General features: G+C 38.9%; 1 protein-coding gene across 4 annotated transcripts in view; it reads right to left on the reverse strand.

The window, feature by feature from the left end:
* Positions 1-24,023, reverse strand: part of USP8 (ubiquitin specific peptidase 8) — a 25,110-nt gene continuing 1,087 nt past the window's right edge. Inside the window, exons 1-20 of one of the 4 annotated variants that reach the window (XM_021537534.3) lie at positions 21,088-21,249; positions 16,412-16,582; positions 15,652-15,796; positions 15,087-15,172; positions 12,411-12,555; positions 11,716-11,773; positions 11,035-11,179; positions 10,592-10,754; positions 9,163-9,307; positions 8,777-8,970; positions 7,033-7,650; positions 5,728-5,814; positions 4,975-5,055; positions 4,335-4,597; positions 3,506-3,718; positions 2,848-3,058; positions 2,274-2,510; positions 1,661-1,803; positions 1,162-1,294; positions 1-944 (exon numbers count right to left, since the gene is read on the reverse strand). In XM_021537534.3, the coding sequence (XP_021393209.2) occupies positions 759-944; positions 1,162-1,294; positions 1,661-1,803; positions 2,274-2,510; positions 2,848-3,058; positions 3,506-3,718; positions 4,335-4,597; positions 4,975-5,055; positions 5,728-5,814; positions 7,033-7,650; positions 8,777-8,970; positions 9,163-9,307; positions 10,592-10,754; positions 11,035-11,179; positions 11,716-11,773; positions 12,411-12,555; positions 15,087-15,172; positions 15,652-15,796; positions 16,412-16,515 (3,357 nt within the window). In that variant the 5' untranslated portion in view covers positions 16,516-16,582; positions 21,088-21,249 and the 3' untranslated portion in view covers positions 1-758. Of the gene's footprint in view, positions 945-1,161; positions 1,295-1,660; positions 1,804-2,273; positions 2,511-2,847; positions 3,059-3,505; positions 3,719-4,334; positions 4,598-4,974; positions 5,056-5,727; positions 5,818-7,032; positions 7,651-8,776; positions 8,971-9,162; positions 9,308-10,591; positions 10,755-11,034; positions 11,180-11,715; positions 11,774-12,410; positions 12,556-15,086; positions 15,173-15,651; positions 15,797-16,411; positions 16,583-21,087; positions 21,250-24,023 lie in introns of those variants that run through there. The other 3 variants (XM_021537531.3, XM_021537532.3, XM_021537535.3) reach the window with 3 other exon arrangements.

The raw sequence follows: 24,023 nt of genomic DNA on the forward strand, positions 1-24,023 counted from the left end.
TACATTTAACAGGATATATTTTTAAATAATTTCTTCATTAAGGTTTTTAATGCATGTGTACATGAAAATTTATATTAAAAAATTAAAAAGGAAAATCTTGTTTGTTTAGAATAACTCTGAAGTGCACAAATATTGACAAAAGCTAACAGAAAAAATAATACAGCTCTGCTTTGTTTATTAAGTAGTGTTGCAATTACTTAGAGCTGGCAAATAAATGCAATCCTCTGAGTTTTAGAGATTCTCACAAAAAAGACAACATTTTATTATATACATAATTCTGATGTGCAAGTATGCAATCAATATATACACTTACATTCCTAACTGTTTACATCGTTCTAGAGTATTCACAGTAGAGTTAAGCTTAAGGTTAGAAATGTGAAAAGGCCATTAACAGTGAAAGAAAAAATGAAACCAAGATATGCCTTGGGAGTTTAAGACATTTTAAACTACTTGTTAATAGATTTCAGATGACTAAGCTAGAATTTAATTTTGGAGCAGACTAAAAATATAGTTCTTTTTAAAATAAACAGTAATGCAAGTAATGCTCATAAATGGTTTCACGGATGGCAGTATGACCACAAGCGTTACCATCAGTCTGACTGTTAAGCACTGCTATGGCCCCAGTGAGCCCTGCTGGCAGCCCTGCTCCTCCCACTCCTCCAGTGACTATGTCTGCTGTACTTTTGCATATTTATATGCATTCCCAGGCCTACTCTGCTCTTGAAGAAAGAAAACCAGTTTCCTTAAGCCACATTCCTTTACGTGGCCATATCTACTGCTCGCTGTTCATAGGAAGTATAAAAGAGAATGTAAGCAGCTGAGGACTTCACCGAGGACGCCGAGATCTCAGACACTTCATGGTCATCAAACTTAAACCAGCGCTGTTTTGAAGCATTTTTGCAGTAGGCTGTGTAGTGCCCCCCGTCCAGCCCACCGTAATGATTCTGTGAACGTAAGGCAAGGATTAGTGGCCTTCAAAGCTGCCATTTCTTCCCTGGTTATGGAAATAATCTAGAACTTGAAATTTTTACTAAATCCCAATTGTTCTTTTGAGAATGCAACTTAGTCTGCAACTACAATGCAGCCTGGCTGAATCACACAGGCCACCCTGAGTCCTGCATAAAGTGCAGCTGGATTTTGAAATGTGACACTGTTACTCACCGATACTGAGAACAGATTGTATCTCTTCAAGGAAGTCTTTGGACCAATAACATACTGAGAGAGGTCAAGAGTTTCCAGTGGAAAATCTACTGAAGTTTGAAGCTTTTGTTTCCATCTTCCATCATAGGAAAATCTAAAGAATTAAAAAGCATAATGAAAAGCTGCAGGTTGTTCACAAGCTATTCCATTGTATTAAGCATGTTTGTTTTCCCTGATTTAACCACGATGTGATCTCAACTGAAGCTCCCAGTCCTGTTAATGTTTGCTTGTGTATTTCTTAGCAAAAATAACAATAGGTCACTTGTGAGAGTGACTTGGGAATTACAGCCTTATAAAAGGACCATCAGATAAAAATCAAATTCTTGCAACATTACAATTAGTAATGTATCTGTGACCTTCTCTAAGTAAAAATGCTCATCTACTGCAGTGGAACAATCCAGTTCCATCAAAGCCTGATCATTTCATCCTAATTAATATTCACCAATCACCATTTCCTTACCGTTTCAAGTGCACAAGAAGAACAGGTGGTAATTTCCAAATTTCTATTTTTTTCAAAGAATCCCTTCGAGTTTTGCAATGGCTACAGTAAAATCTATTGTTATCAGTGAGCTTTTCTTCTTTGGAGAACAATCTAAGGCATTCCTAAAACAAAATAGAGAGATTGCAAATGGTAGGCATTTATGGAAACATAACAAAAATGTTTATTTCCCATTTGGTTGTTAACTTGCATCAGTTACCTGCATCCTACATCTCAGTGAGGAAAAGTGACTTAAATCTATATGTGGAAGCAAGATTTACTGCAGATATTAACTAGCGTCCTTCAAAATATACAATGTTTTGTTTAAAAACACAGAATACTTACATTGTGACCTACCAAAGCAAGTAATATACATGCTGCTATTGCATCTTCAGTATTTAAGGGATAACCTATTTCTTTAAACTTTAGAAGAACTTTAAAAAATGCAGATTCAGATCTGTTCATGTTTCAGGTCAATGCAATTAAGCAGAATTCTGACCAACCCCTTCAAGCAGAGGGTGAGCAGAAGCAGCATCATAATGAAGTGCCAGAGGAATGTGCACTCCTGGAGCTGTTTCTCTCCAGGTCCCCATACCTGCAGAGTGCATTTGCTGGAGGATGCAAGTGGCAATGACAGATACATGAAAGCCTCGAAGGTTCGGGACCTCTTGTGACACGTCAGACACTGCACGGTGGATTTGAACTGGCCTTGGAAGAGTGCCACGATGATGGACTCATTGAGCTGTTTGTGTTTGTGCCAGGCTATTTCTGCTGCACTCGAGTCATCAAGGTGATCGTTATTTTCTTCCTTGTATCTTTTCCTGTTGTCAGCCTGGATAGCAGAAGTTTAAATACCACAGCAATATATTAACATATACATAAGTAAGAAGTCTCATCTGTAATACAAACATATGATTGAATATTCACAAGAATATTTAAACATGTCACTGTAGCCATCCAGTTCTTGTCTAGTGAGGCTTCTTCTGTGACTCCCTCCACTACCTTATACCTACTACTTCAGAATTCCTACTTTAATTCTGAATAATCATATTTCGTTCTATACAAGGTTGCAGTAATATAATTATCTTATGGAATAAGAAAGTATTTTAAAAACTTATTTCTCTTGATCATCCAACAGATATATAATTTGTTTTAAGTGTATTGCTTACTTTATTTAGGTCTTCATGCAAGCCATCCATTAGAAAGAGAAGCAATTCTTGGGAGTCCTGTTGGCTGTATCCTGAAAATTGGTCATTAATCTTCCCAATTGTAATTTTGAAGTCTTTTGGACTGATATATTTATACTGTCCTGCCCATAAAGCTTTCATTATTACACCAAACTCTTCAGCCACTTCACCTTTATGCCCCAAGAAATTTGACCTATAAAATAAGAGAAAAAACCAATCTGAGCCATTCAAATAACTGGGTTTTAGTATTAATGTTTTTAATTCAAGACATGATCCCAATTTTAAAATAATTTTAGACAAAGGAAAACTGGCTGTTAGACTGAGTTAAATTTTATATATTTCAGCCCTGTAATTTGGTTCCATATTCTGGACAGAAGGTACAGCTGTTTTCAGCATGTTTTGTGAACTATTTAAATATTCAGTTTAGTTTTAAGAGACTCTAGTACACATGTATTTTATGAACATGATGACCATAATTTAATTATCACTGTCCAGTAAAACCTATTTAGTGACACACATGAATTTTGAAAATGTCAAGGTGCCTAAAAGTTACCGTTTGCCTCCTACTTAAAAAAACAAACAGCCCCACTAAGTGATCTTCTTGAATTGGCAAGTATAAAGGCAGATGAGAGATTGTCACCTGTTAATATCAGCTTGATACAAGTTTCTGTTGAAATACTCAGCCAGGTGAGGTGCATTGCACAGACACTGTAATATGGAATTCATGTAGCAAGTGTTCCCTAGATTCCGAAGTCCTGTCAGAGCTGGTCCCGATCCCCCAAACACAGGATTAAGATTTCGAATCTGCGATGCAGAGAGCCTGGAAATTTCTGCTTTAGTGTAACAGGTAGGTCTATAAGCAAGAAATTATTTGTTTAGGAGTCTCAGATTTCACAAAGTTGTTCACATAAACCAAAAGACACCACACCTCACCCCACCACCCACAGGGCTTGGACCATTCTGGCACCAAATACCGTAATTTAGGATATTCAAAACCAGCCAATGCAACAGTGAGAAATCCATATACACTGGCCTCATATAATGAGGCTGACTTTTAGGCACCATCACTTGGGAGATTTATATTTTCTTTCCTTTATTTCTTTAATTCACAGATGAAGAATTGGCTGTTTAATACAGTTTAAAATCTGAACACTTGCATTTCACAAACTGTCAGAAGATAGTCTTTTACTATGTTAATACAAATAAAAGAACTTAAAGAGCAAAACTGTCATCGAATTAATAGACTGTGAACTCTGAAATTCCTCCTAATACATAACTATTATATTGATTTCTCAAAGAGAACTGCTCTATACGTTGAACTTCTAGCAATGAAATTTCAGTCTATTACTCTTGCATCCTTTCAAACCCACTTAGAAAATAGCAATGAATTTCAGTCAGTTAAACACAAAGAAAGTCCTTTGTGCTGCCATACTGCCTGGGTTGTGATCTAACTTATCAAACAAACATACTTATTGTCACGATTGACTGCAGGAGTTACAGGAACTCTTTTCTTGTCTTCCTCCTGAATGGCTTGGGTTATATCTGGGGACGAGTAGGAGCGCTTCAGCTTGGAGTGCTCTCTCTCCCGCTCAGCAGTCACCTTTGGCTTGGCTTTCCGACTGGGAGGGGTTGATGGAGGAGTGGCTGGAGGAGCCATTTCTGGTGGGTACATCTGAACAGTGTTTGTTGGTGAGTGGTAGTAACGATAGGTTCCAGTGATGTCATCCAGGAACTTGGGGGGAAAAAAATAAATAGTTTCAAACCCAAGTGAAAATCCATCATTAACTTACCTATTACTGTAAGAACAGCATGAGTTTTCCAGACACTGGGATATTAAGTTGTGACTAGCCTCAACATTCAATGGATTAAATTTAGTAGAAGGGAGAACTTTCACCAAAATGCCTATTAAACAGCAAAAATCAGGACTAGCAGATGAAATGTCCTAGTTCCTTTACAAATAATATTAAAATTCAGAAAGTAACTGCATGTAAGTTAAAGAGGAGTAAAAAAAAAAAAAAGAAGAAACAAGATCTAACTTAGAAGTAAGACACTGAAATACAGGACAAAACTACACAAACAGTTTGATTTTAATTTCAGGAGAAGAGTTACCTTTACCCAACCTGCAGGCAGCCCTGGGACTATCCTTCCCATTTCCTCACTTCGTGCTCTTATTAATGGCTCCCGCTGGGACTAATAAACAAAAAGAAAAGTAAGGTATGTAGAGTTATCTGTGCAGAGCAACAAGCTGCCTGTGACTTCTCTATGGAGTTACATGATTCAGTGCAAACAGTACAATAAATCCTTGATTACAGATAGAAATAAAATGTATTGTAATGGTAATTTGGTACTTTCTATTGCTCAATCTAAACAAAAATATTGGAATCTAAACAAAACATTTGTTGACACATTCCAGAACAAAAAAAAAAACAACAAAAAAAACCCCAAAACAACAACAAAAAAAAAAAAAAACCAACCACTTAGTCTCATGAAAGTCATGAAACTCAATTTTTTCCCTGAGGAATCAGGAAATGGTAGGAGTATGTGCTTCTGTTAAACACATAGGGTTGAGCTTTTTTCCCTCTTGTAAGTAGCACTTGAAGGTGTATGCATGAGATGACAAATGCATGGAGAATGCTTGTCCATGCCACCAGAAATGCATCAAGACTTCTAATGGAAGTTTCAAGTATTTTTCATATGAATATGACAAATGAAAAAAAGGAAACAAACACTGTGAACATGGCATAGTCTTTTCTTAAGATGATGACTTTAAAAATTGAAATGAAATTGAGTTTAACATAATATAATAATCATAAAGCATCTGTGCTTGATTATTTTGGCTACATACAATACATTTGTATTTACTTTAAGTCTTTCAGTATCTTGTTCAGAATCCTCTCTAAGGGGTCCTGGCTTTTGAGCTTCACTGTCTGGTTGTCCTTTAACCCCCATCTGCTGCAAAAGATTTTGAAACAAGGCTTTAATTTTAATCTGGCATGTAAAGAATGCTGATAAAGCAGAGTTATACCTTCTTTTTTGATTGTTAAATGCATGTACCACAACAAAGTGGTTAAAGCAGGTAATTTTTATTATTTCTACATACTATAGGCAATTTACTGGAATAGGTTTTGAAACTGAATGTTGTATTACTGCTAGTTCTATAATACTGTTTGTTCTGTTCAGAAATAAAGTACAGAAGTTCCACCTACACTACTTTCTACCCTAAAATTTGTGGGGTTTATAATTTATTGTTAAACTTCAGGTTTTTTTCCCTTTCACTCATCACTTATCAAACCTCTCCATGGAAAAGGCAAACTGTGAAGCCAACATGAATTTGATTGATCACAGGCCATCATTTTGGGAGTATGTGAAGTTGCTCTGTCAGTCAAAAGCTCATGAATGACTGTGCTAAATTTGCACAGGAAGATTTATTTTTGCTTTCTTGTGCATTTGGATTAAACAAACATCAGAATATGATCAAATCAAACTGCAATTACAGAAGCAGAGAAAAATATCCTAATTCAAGTTCTTGAGAAATGGTTTTAAAGACATCTGTTCGATTGTTAGCTTTGCAAGTGGCTCCTATTTTATGATCAGATGATTCGTACATTGAGAAATTTTGCAATTTTTTTCAAGAATGAGGAAAGAAAGAACTGTGACACTCTTCCCTCCCCGCCAAAGTTCAGAACCGGACTATTTTCAGCAAAAATCCTAGATGAGGATGTTGCTTTGCTTCCTGTGGCAGGTAACAAAATCCTGTTGTCAGTGTTTCTACACCTGGGGGCACTAAAGGGTTCCTTATGACACCATCGTGTTGTAAGTACATAGTACAGTACCAAGCTGGTACAAGAGATAAAATACCACCAGGCTTCTATTTCTGAAACAGAGGGTTGCAGTCTAAGAACCATCATCCCTTCTAGCTCCATGTGAGTGGGAAATTTTATTATCCCGTGGGGATTTCATGCTGCCCACCTACAAGAAAGAAGTAAGCTTGTCTTGGGAAAAAAAATCTATTTGTGTCTTGGTTTTAACTCTCTCCTCTACTTTTATGTAAAATGTGGTCTAAATAAACATCCAATTATGTATTTCAAATTGCTAGATTAAAACTAGACTATTCAGAATTATTTAAGTGCATATCACATTTGATGGTGATTTTTCTTTTTCACTAACCTTGCCTGGAACAGTCACAAAGGTCTGAGATGCATCACCCAGTGCTCGTTTCTGTGTTTCTGGTGTTCGAGATCCCTTTTCTCTTTCTTCCATGGGTATTTTGTCAACCTCAATTCTTTTTGCACCAATGTTTTCTGGTTCATTTTTATTTTGCTTTTTTGCTTCTACTGTTTCTCTGTGTCCTCTTTCTTGTTCCTTTTCCTCCTGCTCTCTTTTTATTTGTTCATCCCTCTCCTTCTGCTCTCTGTCCTCTTTTGATTGGTGTAGCTTTTCTTTGCGTTCCTTTTCCTTCTGTTCATCTTTTGCCTTTTGTTCCTGTTCCTTTTCTTTTCGTTCTTGTTCTTCTTTTTCTCTCTTGAGCCTCTCTTTCTGTTCCTGTTGTTGCCTCTCCCGCAGTTCCTTTTCCCGTCTGTTTTTCTCTAACAAAGCAGCGGTTTCCGCATGGACCCGACTTTTTTCTTCTTCTGTCAGAGTGCTCCTTCCATCATGCATGGGCTTTGTGGAGCGGTCTGGAACTATTCTTCCACTCTCACCAGAGTGGCTGTCACTGATTGTGCTTGGAGGTTTTGCTCTGTTATCACCAAGGATTTTTAGTGAAGGCTTTTTAGAACGATCAACCTGTAACACAGGCAGAGAACACAGAGTGTAGGACAATTCACTACAGCTATTACTACTCTCTTTACTAAGCTCTTCCTAAGTGAGATTTGTAAGAGAATAAAGATGACATCAAGATGACTTCTGCCGGAGAGAGATCTTTCAATTTCATTAAATCTTCTCATTCAAATTGCTTGTTAGTAAAATTAGGTATTCATTCCAGGTGTGAACTAATAAGTGCTAAAGAATCATAAGGACAGCATTATGCACTAATTACCACAGTGCTCTATTTCTGAGCTTTCAAAGGTGAACATTTTAGGGCAATCAGGCAGCCTAATTTGGGCTTGGCTCTCTCAATCATGTGACAAAGCACATGTTTAAGGCAGATCTGCTTGATGGGAAGGGGTATTTAGGAATGGCTTAGGAGTTAGCTGTTTGCCAGAAGGTTGTTTTTGATGCTGGAGTGACTGTTCTGAATAAATAAAAGCTCATCTGGTTCAGGGACAAACAGAAATAAGGTCTCTAAATTTTACAGTATAGGGTCTCTTGAATGAAATCTATATTCAAGACTGCATATAGAAGGTTGTAAATGAAGAGCTTTTAGCCTTGTCTCCTAAAGAAAGAATTAATTTACTGTAAGAACTCTGCTTTGTAAAGTCTTATTCAGAAGAAAGGAAGAAACAAATTCATATACTTTCACTACTGGGCCCAGAGAGACAAAACACCTAAATGTTTTATTATTTGAATGAAGATACAGTGGCTGGAAATCAGACCAGTGGAATAGCCAAGGTAAGCCACGGTTTAACTGTCCTCTCTGTATTTCATCATATGTGCTTTAAGTAGAAAGACTACTTATGAACTTTCTGAATTAGCGATCAATTGCTGACCTTTAATTTCTCCCATGCTCACATAAAAACATTTATGAACAGTTCGGCTATTCTGTTAAGTGTATTTAGTTTCATAGAATTCTGTAGATCAGTTACCACAGCTTCACAGATCACCGAGAGTCTCTGTAGCAATATACTCATTGTAAGGCTTAAACAAAAGTATTGAGTATGTTTACTTGTGCATTTAGAGTTCTGGGTGTGGTGGGTCTCTAACACATTAATCATATACTACCTGAAAAAAAGGAACAGGTCAAAAAGCTTACCTCAGGGATACTTCTTGTAATTGACATGGGATTAACTACAAAGGAACTGTCAGCTTTTGGAACAGCAGCATCCTGTACGTTTGGCCTGTTAAGTGATTTTAGTCTCTCTTCCAAATTATCTCCCATTTCTTCATTTTCAGCAACAACAGGTGGCATAGGAGCAGGCTCTTCCAGAGATGGATATGTAAAATCCACTGCAGGAGAGGGGACAGGAGGGAACCATAAGATAATTCTCAAAACAAAACCACAAAAGTAAAATAAACCCCTCATTCCAACTCAAAATTTAGTTTTTAGCTAGAACAAGACTTTCCTAAATACATCTGAATGAATGAAAGACTCATCCAGTAACTACAACTGCTTGGTGGGGTGTTATCCTTTATACTTACAAGAAACAGTCACTGCTTCAGTCCTGCCATGCTGGGGTGGAGTTACTCTAGCATTTGTTGTATACTGGGGAAAACAAAGGAGCCAGTTTTCATAACCTCCCTCTAGAATTAAAGGTTCATTCTGCAGGATGGTTTTGCTTTCCCACTGTATGGAAAAATAGTTTAATGTTAATTGATTTAAAAATAGAAATGAACTTTTACAGCTTAATTGCCGCGCTTGGCTAGACACCTCAGGGGAGGATTGACACGTGGGGTAGGGTGGGAAAACCAGGGATAAACCAAATAGAACATGGGGGTACAGAGGAGCAAGCCATTATATAATAAAACTTATAATAACACAACTCCACACTTAATAATGTTGTTGAAATTCCTATGCCTAGTCATTAAATTGAGAGATTGATTTTTAAATTTTTAAACAAGAATTAGAGGTTTCAAAAATAGGGATCCTTTCTGTTTAGAGAATGCACAGCACAGTTAAGTTCCTGGCTCTGCCTACAACAGGGTGTGAATATTTCCAGTACAGAAAGAACCACTTACTGCTACTTCACATAACAATCCTCCACACAGAAAAGTATTTTTATTACAGTATTTGCTTCAGTTTCTTATCTGGTATGTTTGCTGAGGGATTAGTGATTTAGAAAGCATAACATTGACTTTCTGAAACCCCTTGAGAGTTCAGGGTTCAGACTACCCTCCTCGGTATTATTAGATGAACAAGACACAGTTTAGAGAACAGTCTGTAAAACAATCAAGAGGGAGAACTGCTGAACTATCTCTGAACCCCAGTCCTGAATGTCAAGGTAACAGAAAGATTTGCAATCTTTCACAAGAGCCACCACTGTACAGAGAAGGGACAACACAGCCACAGAGAGTTTGACTTGAAAATGTTGGGCATCTGCTCACTGTGGAGTCTATAAGCTTCCTGCACTGATGAAACTCAAATTTAAATTAATGTTTGCCTAAAAGTTTTATTCAAAAATGCAGAAAAGTTAACGGTGTTGAAAATATTTCTGGAGCTTCCTTCACTGCAGCCCCTCCACTGTAGGAACTACCAAGCTGATAGGACTGCAAAGTAGGTGGCCAACCAGTTTCCAGGGATAAGGAATTACTGTTGCTAATACAGGAGAGAGGGTGACTGTTCCTGGGAAACAAGACTAAAAGTACTTTTCCAAATAACTGTCAGCAGAGAACTCTAAGTTGATGAGCTCCTTGGTGAGGAAGTGAGTTGAAACATTCTCCTGTTTACCTGTTTAATAAATGATACCGTCCTCTGCTAGAGTATAGTGTGAAACTTCAAACTATACTTCTGCTATCAAAACAAGCAAGCTTTGAAAACTCAACTGTCAGCAAAGCCTCCATATGCACATAATGTAAATGCTTCAAGACCTTATTTACAATAAAGATGAATTAAAAGATTAAATTTGCCAACCTTAAAAAGTGCATCTTTCAGGCTCTGTAGAGTTGTTCCCAACTTTAAGTCTTCAGCAGAACTAAACCAATCTAGCAGTATAACATAATGGAACTGTCCTCTCCTCTTCCATGGATCCCTAGACTCCTCTGGGAGTCTAGCTTCAATCAGATAAGCAGTATCTCTGAAATGCATTAACATGCATTTAAAGAGTCATGCACAAGTAACATTTTGTCCAACAATATATAATGCATAGATATTTATGTGCTTGGATTAAATAAATATGCATTGTGTTGAAGTCAGTGCATGGAAGAATAGAGCTGTGCAGATACATCTCGCCCACTGGTACACAGCAGGGATTCTGACACTAGGTATACAAGCATGTATTGTAATGTATTGTAAAAAATGCATGTATTTTTTTTAGAAAATTAAATATTTCACTCTCATTGAACATCATGTCTTACCCAGGATGGATAGCTTCTTCTGGGACGCTGATGGATTTTGGAATACAAGATTCCTGATAATCCTTTGATCTTCGAGCATCCATTATAAGCAATTCAATATTTTTGTCTGACATCATTGCAAACAGTTTCTCAGGTGTGACTGCTCCTTGAAAGAGAGAAGCAATTACATGTAAGAAACTACATTATAAATGAAGATGGCTAGGAATGGCTATGGTATCTGAGTGGTGCAATCAAGACTACAAACAGATGAAACAGAACTAATAAGTCCCACAGAGTCATGGAGGTGAGACATTACAGTGTGGACCTTTTGCTCCCACTGCTGTAGGGATCAGTACCTGACCTGAACTTACCACTGAATAGTTCAGTGATAAGTTTAACTTCATCCTTGCCTATCAGCAGTACAGCTGTTTTTCTTTCTAACCTGATCACTTCAGGACTAGTTCAACTTTAATTACCGAACAGTTGAAAAACTAACTACAGATCTCTATGAGAAGTAATGAAGGCTTTAATACAGAGCTTACTTAATTACTGATTTGTTATAACTGAAATGCAGGATACTAGAATTTCATCAAAATATTTTAACAGTGAAATAACTCCTGAGAAGGACTGCAGCTGAGAAGTGATTAGTGCACAGTCATACAGAAACCTTTTTCACATTTGTGTGAGCATTGCATCTCTTACCACTCAGGCTATCAGACTGATCTTTTCTTTCCAGTGAATGCTTTGTCTCACCATTAATCTGTATAAAGGGAAAAAAAAAAGTTTAGCATGTAACACTCAGAACTAAGGCGGCCAACAGAGAATGATTCTCACAGAGCCTGAAGGAAACTTGTCAGACAGGCCACAGGAACAAACAGCACAGGGGAGCTGTTTCTGAAGATGTGCTGACAAATGTACTGAAAAGATACTGAGGCTGCTGCCCTGCCTAGACAGAAAACAGTTAAAAAGGTAATACAGCCTAGGACACCATCATCTACCAGAAGAAATTCTTGAAGTATTTGTCACGAATGAAGTGTTAATTAGTGTTTCCACACTACTGCTAGAAAGTCAACCTTCCCCTAAAATGGAGACATGTTATCCTTAATATCAGTTTGTCACCATTGGGTTTCTTGATGTGATTCTCGCACTAATTTTAGCATAAAACAGAATTTGACTTAACCATAAAGCTCAGTCTATGTTATACAAGGCCTGGAGGCTGCTAGGACTTCATGTATTCCAAAGAAATGTCAAAAAAAGTTATGGAGAGTGTAAATTAATAAAAAAAACCCCACCTTGATTCTGAACTTGAAATACCTACTAGTAGAAATAGAGACCAAATTCTAGATTGAAACGATACATTCAGATTGAATTATGAGTTTGTAAACATCTTCACTTACCCTTTGGCTTTTTCCTTTGGAATCCACAGCACTTTCTGAGGAGTTTTTGGCTGAGCTCTTTCCATCATCTTTTGCATCTTGCTTTTTTTGCAGTTCTTGTTTGTCCCTCTCTTCAAGTTTTTTCCGAACTTCAGCTTCCTCATATCTATTAGGGGAAAAAAGTGCCTTTTTTTCAATATTGTGGTTTTGCCTACCATTGGATTATTAATACCAAAATCACTAAGTCTTCAGTTAAAAACTTTAAAGGAAGTATTTAGAATTTTAAAAAGTTACAAGTATTGTCAGGTTTTGTATTAAAAAAAACCTCCATTCTGCTTCCTAACTATGTGGTCTTATTTTTCTCACTTTTGGGTTGGTTTCCTTACTGTTAAATCTTGGTTTGAGTCCTGTTACATAGCCACTGATTGTAAAGCTATTTTTTCCTTTACACCTGAGGTCATGCTTAGCTACAGTATATCTGAATGCTTCTCACTTTCTACAGAAAAGGGTAGGTACTGGTGATTTACAAGTAAACTCCAATATATTGTAACATTCATCCCAGGTATTTTAGTTCATTTGCAACAGAGCCAGTGAAGAGTAAGTTAGCTCGGTTACCTAAATTTGATTTTCCTGGGATGTTGGATCAGAACTACTTATACAGTAATCACCTTCAGAATGTAAGCTGACTCTGTGATGTGCCCACCTGTGTGCCTAGTGCCTGTTTCAAACACTGGGCCTACAGGGAAGCCAATGCAAGAACTGTTCACTCAGGAGTTTTGGGAGATGAGGTCTTGCATACAGCTGTCCTTTTCATAAAGCCTCAGATTTGAAAATTACCCTCCCAGCCTTTCACCACTGGAAGGACAATCATGGTATTGTAAGCCAGTGATCTCCAAACTACAGTCTTCAGATCACCCACTGGAGGTTTGTACAGTCACATCATTGTTCAATAGTATTCACTGACATTTAATACAACTGAGAAGTTTAAGGGTTACTAGTATCATAAAACAAAAAAAAGAATGTTTGACCTAACAATTTGGATGACTGAACTAAGAAGTAAAACATGAACTCAGAACTGTGTTATTAAATGCTCATTTTGACCAGATGTTGTATGATTAGGGTTAAAATAACAGTGACAATACAGCTGTATTTCAGTTCAGAAGTACTGTGTTAATAACCTAAATCATTCAATCAAATTCCACCTCCAAGTCTACTGCACTAATTGCCCACTAAGAGGAAGGAGGCAAGAAGTCTGTAATTTTATTTTTAAACAGGTTTCTTGATTTGGTACAGGCATCGTAAGTTAGAACTGAGCATTTTGTTACCACTTGGAGTTAATGACACTGAAGCATATTTCAGATTTTAATTTGGTCAGTATGAAATATTTACCCATCAATTTCCTATTTACTATTTATACTTCTAAAGCACATAGTTGGTCATTCATGTAAGCATTCCTGCTCCTATACAAGTTTCAGCAGCTCTACTTTTAGTTAACAATTAACATACAAACTATTTGCTGGCCTACTGCCTGGGGAAGAAATTATACAAATAATTTCCTTGAAACTACTTCTGTAGTTACACAGGAGTCATGTTTCATTTGTTGCCTTTAAATATTTACACATTTTACCAGAGTAGTTAAAAGTTACTGTGCCAACTTCAAAACTGTTCCTTTCATAAAAAGACATAAGTTATTTAAACATGTCTCTACATTTTGGTTTTCTCTGATTCTATCGATGTTTACTCTTAGAGTGAATTTGTAGCTGTATTTAAGACTCACCTAAACAAAAAAAATCTAAAGATTGTTTCATACACAGTGTCATGAAATCTTTGCGAAGTCACTCTTCACATATATGTAGCTACACTCACAGTTCACCTAAATTAACTTTACAGATTTAGCACTTTGGAGGGCATAAAATACACTTTCACGAGAATACCTGGGAGGAGGGGGGTGGGACATGACACTTGTGAAGGGAAATGTGCCCAGCTGCAGAGAGAGTTAAAAGAGCGAGAAAAAATTGCTAAGGATGCATGAAGCAGAGAAGGCTGGAAATAAGAACTCCTGTGCTAAATCACCTAAAGACAGACCCTACCTTACAGCTTCTTACTAACACAGTTTCATGGCTTATGGCACAAAGATGTAACTTGACAGCTGTCAATCAGGTACCCAAAAGCCCATTAGCATCTGCTCATTCACTAACTGGCAGAACTGTGCATTCCATACACAAATGGCAGAGGAAAGGTGTGGCTAAAGAATCAAAACTTGGCACTTCTTAGTGTAAACTACATCCAGACTAGGGGGACTTTTAGCATATCTGATTATTAGGAATATTCATTAATATATTTGTGCTAAGATGATTAAAAGGTTTAGGAGGAAATTGCTCTTTATCATCTCCCCTGTATATGTTCTTCAGACCTTGTTGTTTCTATTTATTAGTTAACAAAGCTAGGAGACACTGTCAACAAACCAAAGTTACTAGGAGTCAGCAGACAGTGTACAAAATAACAAGTTATTGGAGTGTATGGCAGTGAAAATTGTCTCTAGTAAAAGACTTCTGGAAATAAATTTATGCTCTCAAGAGTTTCAGGTTTACTCAAGTGCAATTGCTTTCTACTAAATGGCATGAAAATCTGCACTCGGCACAGCTAAAGGCTTGAGGTATAAGGAACAATGTCTTAGCCATCAACTGTGTTACATACCTGAGTTTAAGGCTGTCTGACAGTATTTCAGCTTCATCAAGAGCTTTTTTTAAATTTGTAGGTCCCAGAATTGAATGAAAATAATCCTAAAATGACAAGCATTGTATCATATAAATATACAGTTTAACAATGCCTACTCCTATACATGTCAAGAGTCACTAATGTATGGAGAGTTGATATTATAATGATATTAATGCCAAAAACCACAACTGGTTTGAATCAAAATATTTTCCATTCAATTATGAGTTTTGTTTTATGGCACTAATAAATTAATAACTTGCTAGACAAGGCAACTTCACCAAAAAAGTCTGACTGGTAAAAATTACGAGAATACCTTTCCATGAAAAAATATTGGCAGATCTGACAATTTCTATAGTTCATATATAAAAACAAAACTGAAAAAAAATTAACACCAGACTTGTCAAAAAACAAGAAAGAAAAAATAGCACCATAAGTGAGAGTTTACTTAATATCAGTGTGATCCTTTGAATGTGCATTAGTGTAATTCTCTGTACTTCTCATTCTTTGACCAATGCAGAAGAGATCAGTCAGAAAGCTTTTATACCTGCTGCTGCTTAAAATCAGGTCTCTTTCTAATAAGGTTATAAACAGCCACATATTTCATATAGAGGATGTAAGCTTTTTCTTCATCTCCATCCAGTCTGCTTTCCTCTGCTGCCTTGAAAATCTTAAGGGCACTCTGCACATAACTGAAACCAAAAAGAGTAGAGCACAGATTTGTTGACTTGTCCCCAAACACCTTTTCATTACAAGATACCATCTTAAGTGTTTACAGACTTCACCCATATATTACGCATTTGATTTTACCACCTTAATACAAAGCTTTCATTAAATATGAATTGCAATCATGTTCCTCCAAATAATGTTTATCTTTGCTAGTTTGTTTACCAGACTTAATTAAAGTATTCCATAATTAAATACCATAGTGAGATATGGGAAAAGATACTCTTCCTTCTAAGAATAACATTTTTTCTAGGTAAAACTAAGTCATAGTAAGACAAAGTTAAATCATCGATTGTCTAAAAATGCTAGAGGCAAAGACACTTGCTAAAAGTTTTATAATTTTTACAGATTTGCATTCATGTAGCCTTTCCTCTAAGTATGCAGATTTTCATGGGCATTGTGCTCTGTCCAAGTCATGCTTTGACAGTATGCCACGTGACCTTCTGAAGGCTGTAAGTATAACCAATGTGACAGTAGAGAGCTATATTGAAGATTTTGTATCTAGCAGAAATAATGAAAGAAATTTAGATCCACAACAAATTTTGTATTTTAAGTACTAATTCAAAGTAAATTATATGTACCTTTTTGTACTGGTCTTTTCAGGTTTTACTTCTGTCTTCTTGTTGAGATCTTTCAATGAAGTAGAGAGGTATAGCTCCTTAGGTACAGACGCCACAGCAGGCATGTTAATATTGTTACTTATGTCCCTTCTAGGATGTTACAGCTTCTTAAAAGTCTTTATCAATATTTTTCTGGAGGAGGAAAAGAGGGTAGGAAGAGCCAAATTATATTCCAACTACTTTTAGTACAGTAGTTATAGTTACCTGTGTAGGTTTATTACCTTATTTATCTCACCTTACATGAGCTAGCAAACAGAGTGTCTGAACAATTAATAGCATAAATTAATCCTCCCAAGTAACAGAATTATTTGAAATCACTTCAGGTAATTGATCAAGAATGTCCAGCAATAAGGTGCTAACAGAAAAAAAAAAAAAAGCTGACTCATGAATGTTCAAAATCGTCATATCCAGCAAATTTATACCACTGAAATGCCAGCAAGTATACTATCAAAAAATAGCTGACTCCTCTGTACTCTGCAAATGCACACTACCTCCTTTGAAAAATGACTTCTAATGTCTTGCTAAGAGATAAGCTGAGAACAGGAATGCTGCTACCATTAAAGTCTACTGAAATGTCTTGGACATTCTGTAGGTCTTCAACTCCTTGGTGTCATTGACAGTTTACTTTCATTTGAAAGTGCTCTCCAGGTAGCCATGAAATACTTAAGTAGATTTGGTCACAAGGGACTGTTACATCATGTTATCTGAGATAGGGAAGTCCCTGAAGTCTCCTGCAGACTGTCTAACTAAAACTCTTTGCATCCAGTACACAGTGAGCCATTTTAGCCTTAGGGGCAGCAGGGGAGGAACTGAGCTCCCTCACCAGCATGAGGTAAGACATTAATATGTGAGTGATATTGAGAGACTTAAAGGGGACTCTTTAGAAGACAGACACTCAAATTATATCAGCAAATAAGTTATTTCCTAGTAGAGAAAGGCCACGTGGCTTTTGACAAGATAAAGGTAGAGCATTTTTCTTTCACTCTCAATGTGATCAGCATCAAGTGCGACCAAGAAAACCAGATGGTGACCTCAGAGGGAAGTTTCACCTGACCAAATTGATCAGTAGCTGATTGCCACTCAATGAGCTAGTCCCAATTTCCCTCCCTCTTTCTCATGCTGGTCTGGTACTTCTCCAACCTCTTACTGAGCCAATTCACCCTACTGAAGAAGCAGAAAGGCTACACACACCTTGTGCAAGGGCAGGAGTTGGCATGTGCAGTCAAGAATGAGAAGCTAAGGTGGGAATGGGATCCCTTCCCAAGGCTCATCACTATTGTACTCCTTGAAGTATTACTGCAGAGTATTGCTAGCTTGACTATTGTTGGTCTATGAACTGGTTATCAAACAAAGACACTAAGTTAACACAAACCTTTGGTTTAAGGTCTAGTATGCCAAGGTCAGATTAAACAATATCTAGCAAAATAACTTACTGCTTGAACACAGATGCTGTACTTGCTAGTTTCTTTGATAAGTCGGTATCAGCTTTTTACAACTGAAAAATTTGTTTAAAATCCTCTCTTAGTAGACTAATTTCCAAATAATTCTATAAAGTACTGAAGTCCCCAAATACTATCTTTAATACATAGAAATAAAAATATATCCCATACCTCACTCATCTTAAAACACTGTCTTTTCTATATGATACATTCAATTGTAACTTTCAGGGAGATTGGGAGCATAAAACAAGGCAGATAAATCATTCAAACTGCATGCAGTAGAAACACAACACAGACACTCCCTGCCCCAAAGAAGACCTTTCCAGTATAAAAGCATTTAACCTAAAACAAAGACATACTTTTTGCAACCTCATAAAGAGAGGCTTCATTCTTAGTAAGATTTTAGTATTGCTTGTCTCATTCTACCTTCAGAGCATGTCTTTACCTGGCATTTTTTTCTCCATGGAACTGTAAATAGAATTTTCCTTTGAAGCCTTTAAGTCCTTTCCAAATATATCTTCAATGTTTGCTCTGTTATGTAACCAGTATTTTCTTAATCTTAAGTGGCAGCATTTGGTTGTGTTCTGACAGAATATTGTAACTAAATACGCAGTCTGAATAAGATATGCACATAGCATTAGAGTTTTGTGTGCATATGAGCAAAAAAGCTCAAGATTATGTGGAAGATGAACTATTTAATGATGTCAGTAAATTCTCAAGTGTTGCTGACACACCTTGAAAAGGGCAGATCTTCTGGAACATCATCTAAATGCAGAACTAGTAAATAAAAGCCACCTCTGAGCTTTGGCCTGAAACAAAAATTGTCTTTCCACATTTTCCTATGATTCCTAAGTTATAACTGCAGGTCTTTAAACTGCCATGCAAATTCACTGCTGAACTTTTATTTTCCAATTAAAATAAATTTCTATACCTTTTTTAAAGCATGAGCTTCTAACCACAGTATCTGATTAATGAGGTATTATATTACCCTTCGACCTCCCACAGCACCACAATTCATACAATATGTTGCAGTGAAATGAGTAAGAATGGATAAGGAATATTTTCTAAACTTTTTAAAAAATCAAATTCTCAACCACACACTTAATTGAAATACACACAGCATATGTCATAAGTTAATATGAGATTTCAGTTGCAGTTTCTAAGACATTTTTCTACACAGAATCTTAATTTTGGATCTGTAACATTTTCAGGTTTACGCATCAGAAATGCTCTAACTGGATTTTAATTACTACAGACTGACCATTGTTGACTGCTCAGTTTTAGCTTGTAAGGACCCTTACAATTTTTTAAGCTTCTACTAAATTTTAAGATGTGCATTACCTTAGTTTTTCCTCATACTCAAATGAACATGGTTTATCTCCTTCATTTTTGAGCAAGCTTTGGAAAGACTATAATTTCAGAGTCCAAATCAACTCCTTCATTGATAACTACTGCCATCTGATTTTGAACACAGTATTTGCAAATATCAGATTCCTAACTGGCCTAGTCTCAGTGGAGGAATCCAGCAAAATCCAGCTGCACAAATACAGCCTGGAACTAATCAGCATCAAAGAAAACTGGATCACAAAACCATGATTACAAGGGACTGAAGAAGTTGTAATAGCTAAATCTACTATTAGTCAATCCTGTGAGGAAGAAGAAACAACTTATTCCAGGCTTGTCAACTTTTATCTTAAAAATTAAGATCAAACCCAAAGCCTGAGACCTTTTCTACCCCCACCTGGAGTATTATCTCTGGCTCCTTTTTCATACCTACGAGTGCTGAAAACAAGGCCACTATCCCAAAATATAAGTGAAGCCATACTTGTATGATTATAGGCATTTGACATACTTAGAATGGATAGTTTTACCCTGACAGGGAAACATACCTGTTGGTAACAGGTATTTCAACATCTAATTATCAGGCCAGTTTTACTAAGGATATGAGTAAGCTTTAAGTGGAATGACTACAGAAAGAATGATGCACTGAAGCAGTTACACTGCAAGCAGTGCACACACGAACACATTGTGAAACACTGACACAAGTAATGTGCATCACCAATTCAGATATGTAATAAAGTATTATTCACTTATTTTTCTCTCCAGCATTTGAACAAATGAGAAATGGATTTCTCATGAGCATTAAGTTACTCAGTTTTCTCAGAATTAAGTTTTACTGTCTGCACTTAGTACACAAGAGTTGGTTTTGTTAAGATTATCAGTGTGAGTCTAGAGACTGAGAATTTTTCAATTATTGAACTACACAATCAATCCGCATATTTACATCTGTGAGTCCTCTAGCTCTCTTCCAGGCTCTGTTATTGTTAGTACTACAGACCTTAGTCCTGTAACCTAATGTGCATAGGATGATTATAACCACTGGGGCTTCTTATGGCAAGTTCATTATGCTCACAGATTACCAAAACTTTCACCATTCTTCTGACTGCCACCAGTCACCAGGGCAGTAACACACCACGGGTCTCTCTCCGGCCACGTACCCTGCTGAAACCTGCACTGCCAAGCCTCGCATGGACTCTCTCCACACAGTGAGAAAACCCTTTGACAGGCAACCATCCAACAGTTTCACTGATACCGAGGGGGAAGAAAGACACTATAAAGTTTCTTAAATACACTGAATTTTCTGCAAGAAGTTTGGAAGTTATTCTAAGCAACACCACAAATAGTTCCGCTTGTTATTTAGATAAATGAACATTTGCAAGGCGTAGGCAAACAGCAGAGGTGATAAGAGGCTGGGGAGGTGGCAGAGAGGCAGAAAACTCCAAGTTTCTAAGCGGGCGGTCAGCAGCGCTGCGGCGGCCCGGCCGGGCTGTGGCGATCTCCATGACACCGCAGCTCGCCGGCCGCGGGAGTGCCGCACTCTGGGAGGCGCCGCTTCCCTGCCACCTTCCTCCGGCCGCTCTCGGGCTCGCTCCTCACCCTGGCCGGGCTAAGGCTGGGAGACTGCGGGCTGCCCAAGGTCACAGCGCCGGCTCCCCGCCGGGCCAGGCCCGATTCTCCCCGTGCGGCCCGGACCGGCTCCCCCGGCCCCCGCAGCCCCTCGAGGGCCGCTCCCCCGCACAGCGGGGCTGGGCCCGGGGATCCCTCCAAGGGCGCCCGCCCCTCCCGTCACTGCCGGAGTCCCCCTGCCCCGCAGGCCTCGCTCCCCGCCGGCCCAGGGCCGCCCGGCCGCGCACTCACCGCCGCGGGGACTCGCTGCTCCGCCCGCCGGCCCGGGGCAGGCCCATGTCCGAGCGCGGCTGCCGAGGAGACGCTACGCGGCCATGGCTGCTAGGGCGGAACTCGGCGGCGTCCCTCCTTCCCCGCTTCCCTGCCTCCTGCCGGGCCTCCGCTCCCCGCGGGGGCGGGGACTGCCACGGCCCTATCCGTGCGGCGGGGCCGGCTCGGCCTGCTGCCGTCCCGCGGGCGCTGCGGGCCGCGGCAGCCCCGGGCCGGGCGGGGGACGCGGACCCGCACCCGCCGCGGAGCTGGGGCGGCTCCGGGAGCGGTGTGAGGGCAGAGAGACGCGGTGACCTCGCCCAACACCACCCGCCGGCCCTGGAGAGCGCTCCCAGGGAGCGCGAGGTTACCTGCCGTGCCCTGCCAGCCTCCCTGGGCTGCTGCCCCGCCCGACAGGGCTCTCGGGAATTAGATTTGTTACTGTGGCCAAGGCACTAAGAGAGGGCTCTGGAGGCTGTCCCATTCTGTAGGACATCCCAGCGTTTGTATAGGCTGTTAAACTGCTGCACTGTGCAATCTGGTGTGGGAACGAGAGACACTTCTATAAAAATATCCTATTTTTAGTTTAGAGAAAGTTGGATTGATAGGGGACACTCCCAAGTTTTTTGTTGATGAGTGTTTTCTGTGCACCTTCTGTTACTACAAGCATTGTATCTCAGGGTTGGCAGCTATGTGTGGACTTGCTGGTAGAGTCATGCCGTGGAGATCTTAGACAAATGGATCTTAGAGCATCTCCACGCCCTGTGCTGCCACAATCCTGCCTGCATCCTAACTGTGTTGGAGGGTGAGAGGATTCAACAACTACATTTCAACCTGGTACTCAGTTTTGCCAGTGGAAATTCTCGAGAGCTGGAGCAGTTTCCATCAGTGATTTAGAAAACAGGGAGGCCATGGAGCCTAAACAGGGAAGTTTAGAAAACATGGAGATGCCTGTCCCTGTGTAACCTTCTAAAATACTTCTAATTCCTTGCCCAGGAAGCTGAACTATATTACAGCACCTAGAGGTACAGTAACATTGGTTGGCACTGGGCACATGAAAGGCTCAGACAATTTATCCATCTGTAGTTTGCAGTGTGAGTGCTCAGATCTGTGAAAGGTTCTGGGAGAAATGAGAACGGTGCTATGTCCTCTATATAGTGCAGAAAAGTGAACACAAAGTAAGTCAATAGAATCCAACAACTCTAAGCTGAACTGAATATAACACCACACTCTTGTAAGTGCCTTTTTCAGACCTGCTCTATGTGTTTTAGCCAGGGTGAGTGATGCCAGAAGGTTATGACAAGATGGAAGGGGTAAGTTCACTGATACCAGAGCTTGGGATGTGTACAAATTAATGTTGACACTCATACTCACTGCTGTCCAAACTGGACTCAGAGAACCTCTTTATTGTTTCTCTTATATGAAAAAATTGCATGATACAATCTTTGGTTTTACTTGTATGGGCAAACCCCAGCCATATTAGAAAAGTGTTTGGGGAGGAGTTGCCTGTGCAATTAGCTTTACCCCACTCCAGAGCTTGTTAAAACATGCTAATGATGTTGATTATGTTATAACATGCTGTGGTTGCCTCAGGTTAGAACACATTTTCTTATCAGCACATATGTTCTTGTGTAGCAGTACTAAATAAATAAAATAATTTTAGTAGAAATTGGTGTGCTTTTAGATTAGTTAGCTAAAAAAAAAAAAAAATAGTACCATCTTCTAAAGCAGGGTAAAGTAGAAACCATACTTTACAGATGTGAAATGTGTTCTGAGTTGCCTACATCTAACATACAATGTCTCTCTCTTACATGTTTTGGTGAATCCTGTAAAAAAACTAGACATGATTATTTTGTGATCATATTAATGAAAATTGATATACAGTGCTAATGGACCAAATGCATTCTTCACCTTTATGAAAGATTGTCAGTAATATGGAAATTTTGGCTTTTCTGTAGCACTGCTGCTAACACCAGTCTTCCTGTTTTATTGGCACACGCCTGTGAGCACACTGTAACATTTTTTGTGTCTACCACTACTGCATAAATGAAAAGCCATACCTGACATGCTAATTCCTTGTTGAGAGACACAGACACTTGCCAACAAGGAACGTGCTGAAGGTTGGATGTAAGGTTTCCATGCCCTGAGTGACCAGTGGCAGCCCTGAGGTATTTGGAATTGTTCCGTACTGCCGCCTTTTGGCTCAGCACGCCCAGAAAAACCAGTCCACAGGTGACAGAAAGAAACGGTTACCTTGGAATTTTGTTATTGGTATTTTGTACAAAGCTGCATTAGATAGGTCAAAGGCAAATAATAACGGCTCTGTAAACAGTGTTATAACAAGTATTCCTCTAATTATCTAGTGGGTATTATAATCTCCAAAATAACAGACTAGAATTCTGTCATTGGTATGTTTTCCTGTAAGATGAGAATTATGAGATCCATGCTTCACAGTAGCAGATGTATGACTTGGAGCAGCTTTGGGGAAATTGTGAGCACAACTATTTTGGATTGTTGAAACAAAACTACGAGAAAAATGTTTCAGGGCCTGGGCTGTCAGGTTCAGTACCAGCCTGGGACTGAAGGCCAGAGCCCTCTGAAGGAGCAGCAACATCTGAAGACTATTTTGGAGCTGTCATCCTGTCAAGTTCTATTTCTATGATCCCAAAGTGTAGCTTCCTCAGATTTGCAACTGGTGAGGCCAGACCTTGAATACTGAATCCAGTTCTCAGACCCTTAAGGAGGACATTTTGGGGCTGGAGCAGGTCCAGAGAAAGGCAATGAAGCTGGTAAGGGACCTGGAACACAAGTCCTATGAGGAGCAGCTGAGGGAGCTGGGGGTTCAGCCTGGAGGAGGCTCAGGGGTGACTTTATCACCCTCTACAACTCCCAGATACGAGGTTATAGCTACGTGGGAA

This window comes from Lonchura striata, chromosome 11 (genome assembly GCF_046129695.1).
Source record: "Lonchura striata isolate bLonStr1 chromosome 11, bLonStr1.mat, whole genome shotgun sequence".
Taxonomy (NCBI): Eukaryota; Metazoa; Chordata; class Aves; order Passeriformes; family Estrildidae; genus Lonchura; species Lonchura striata.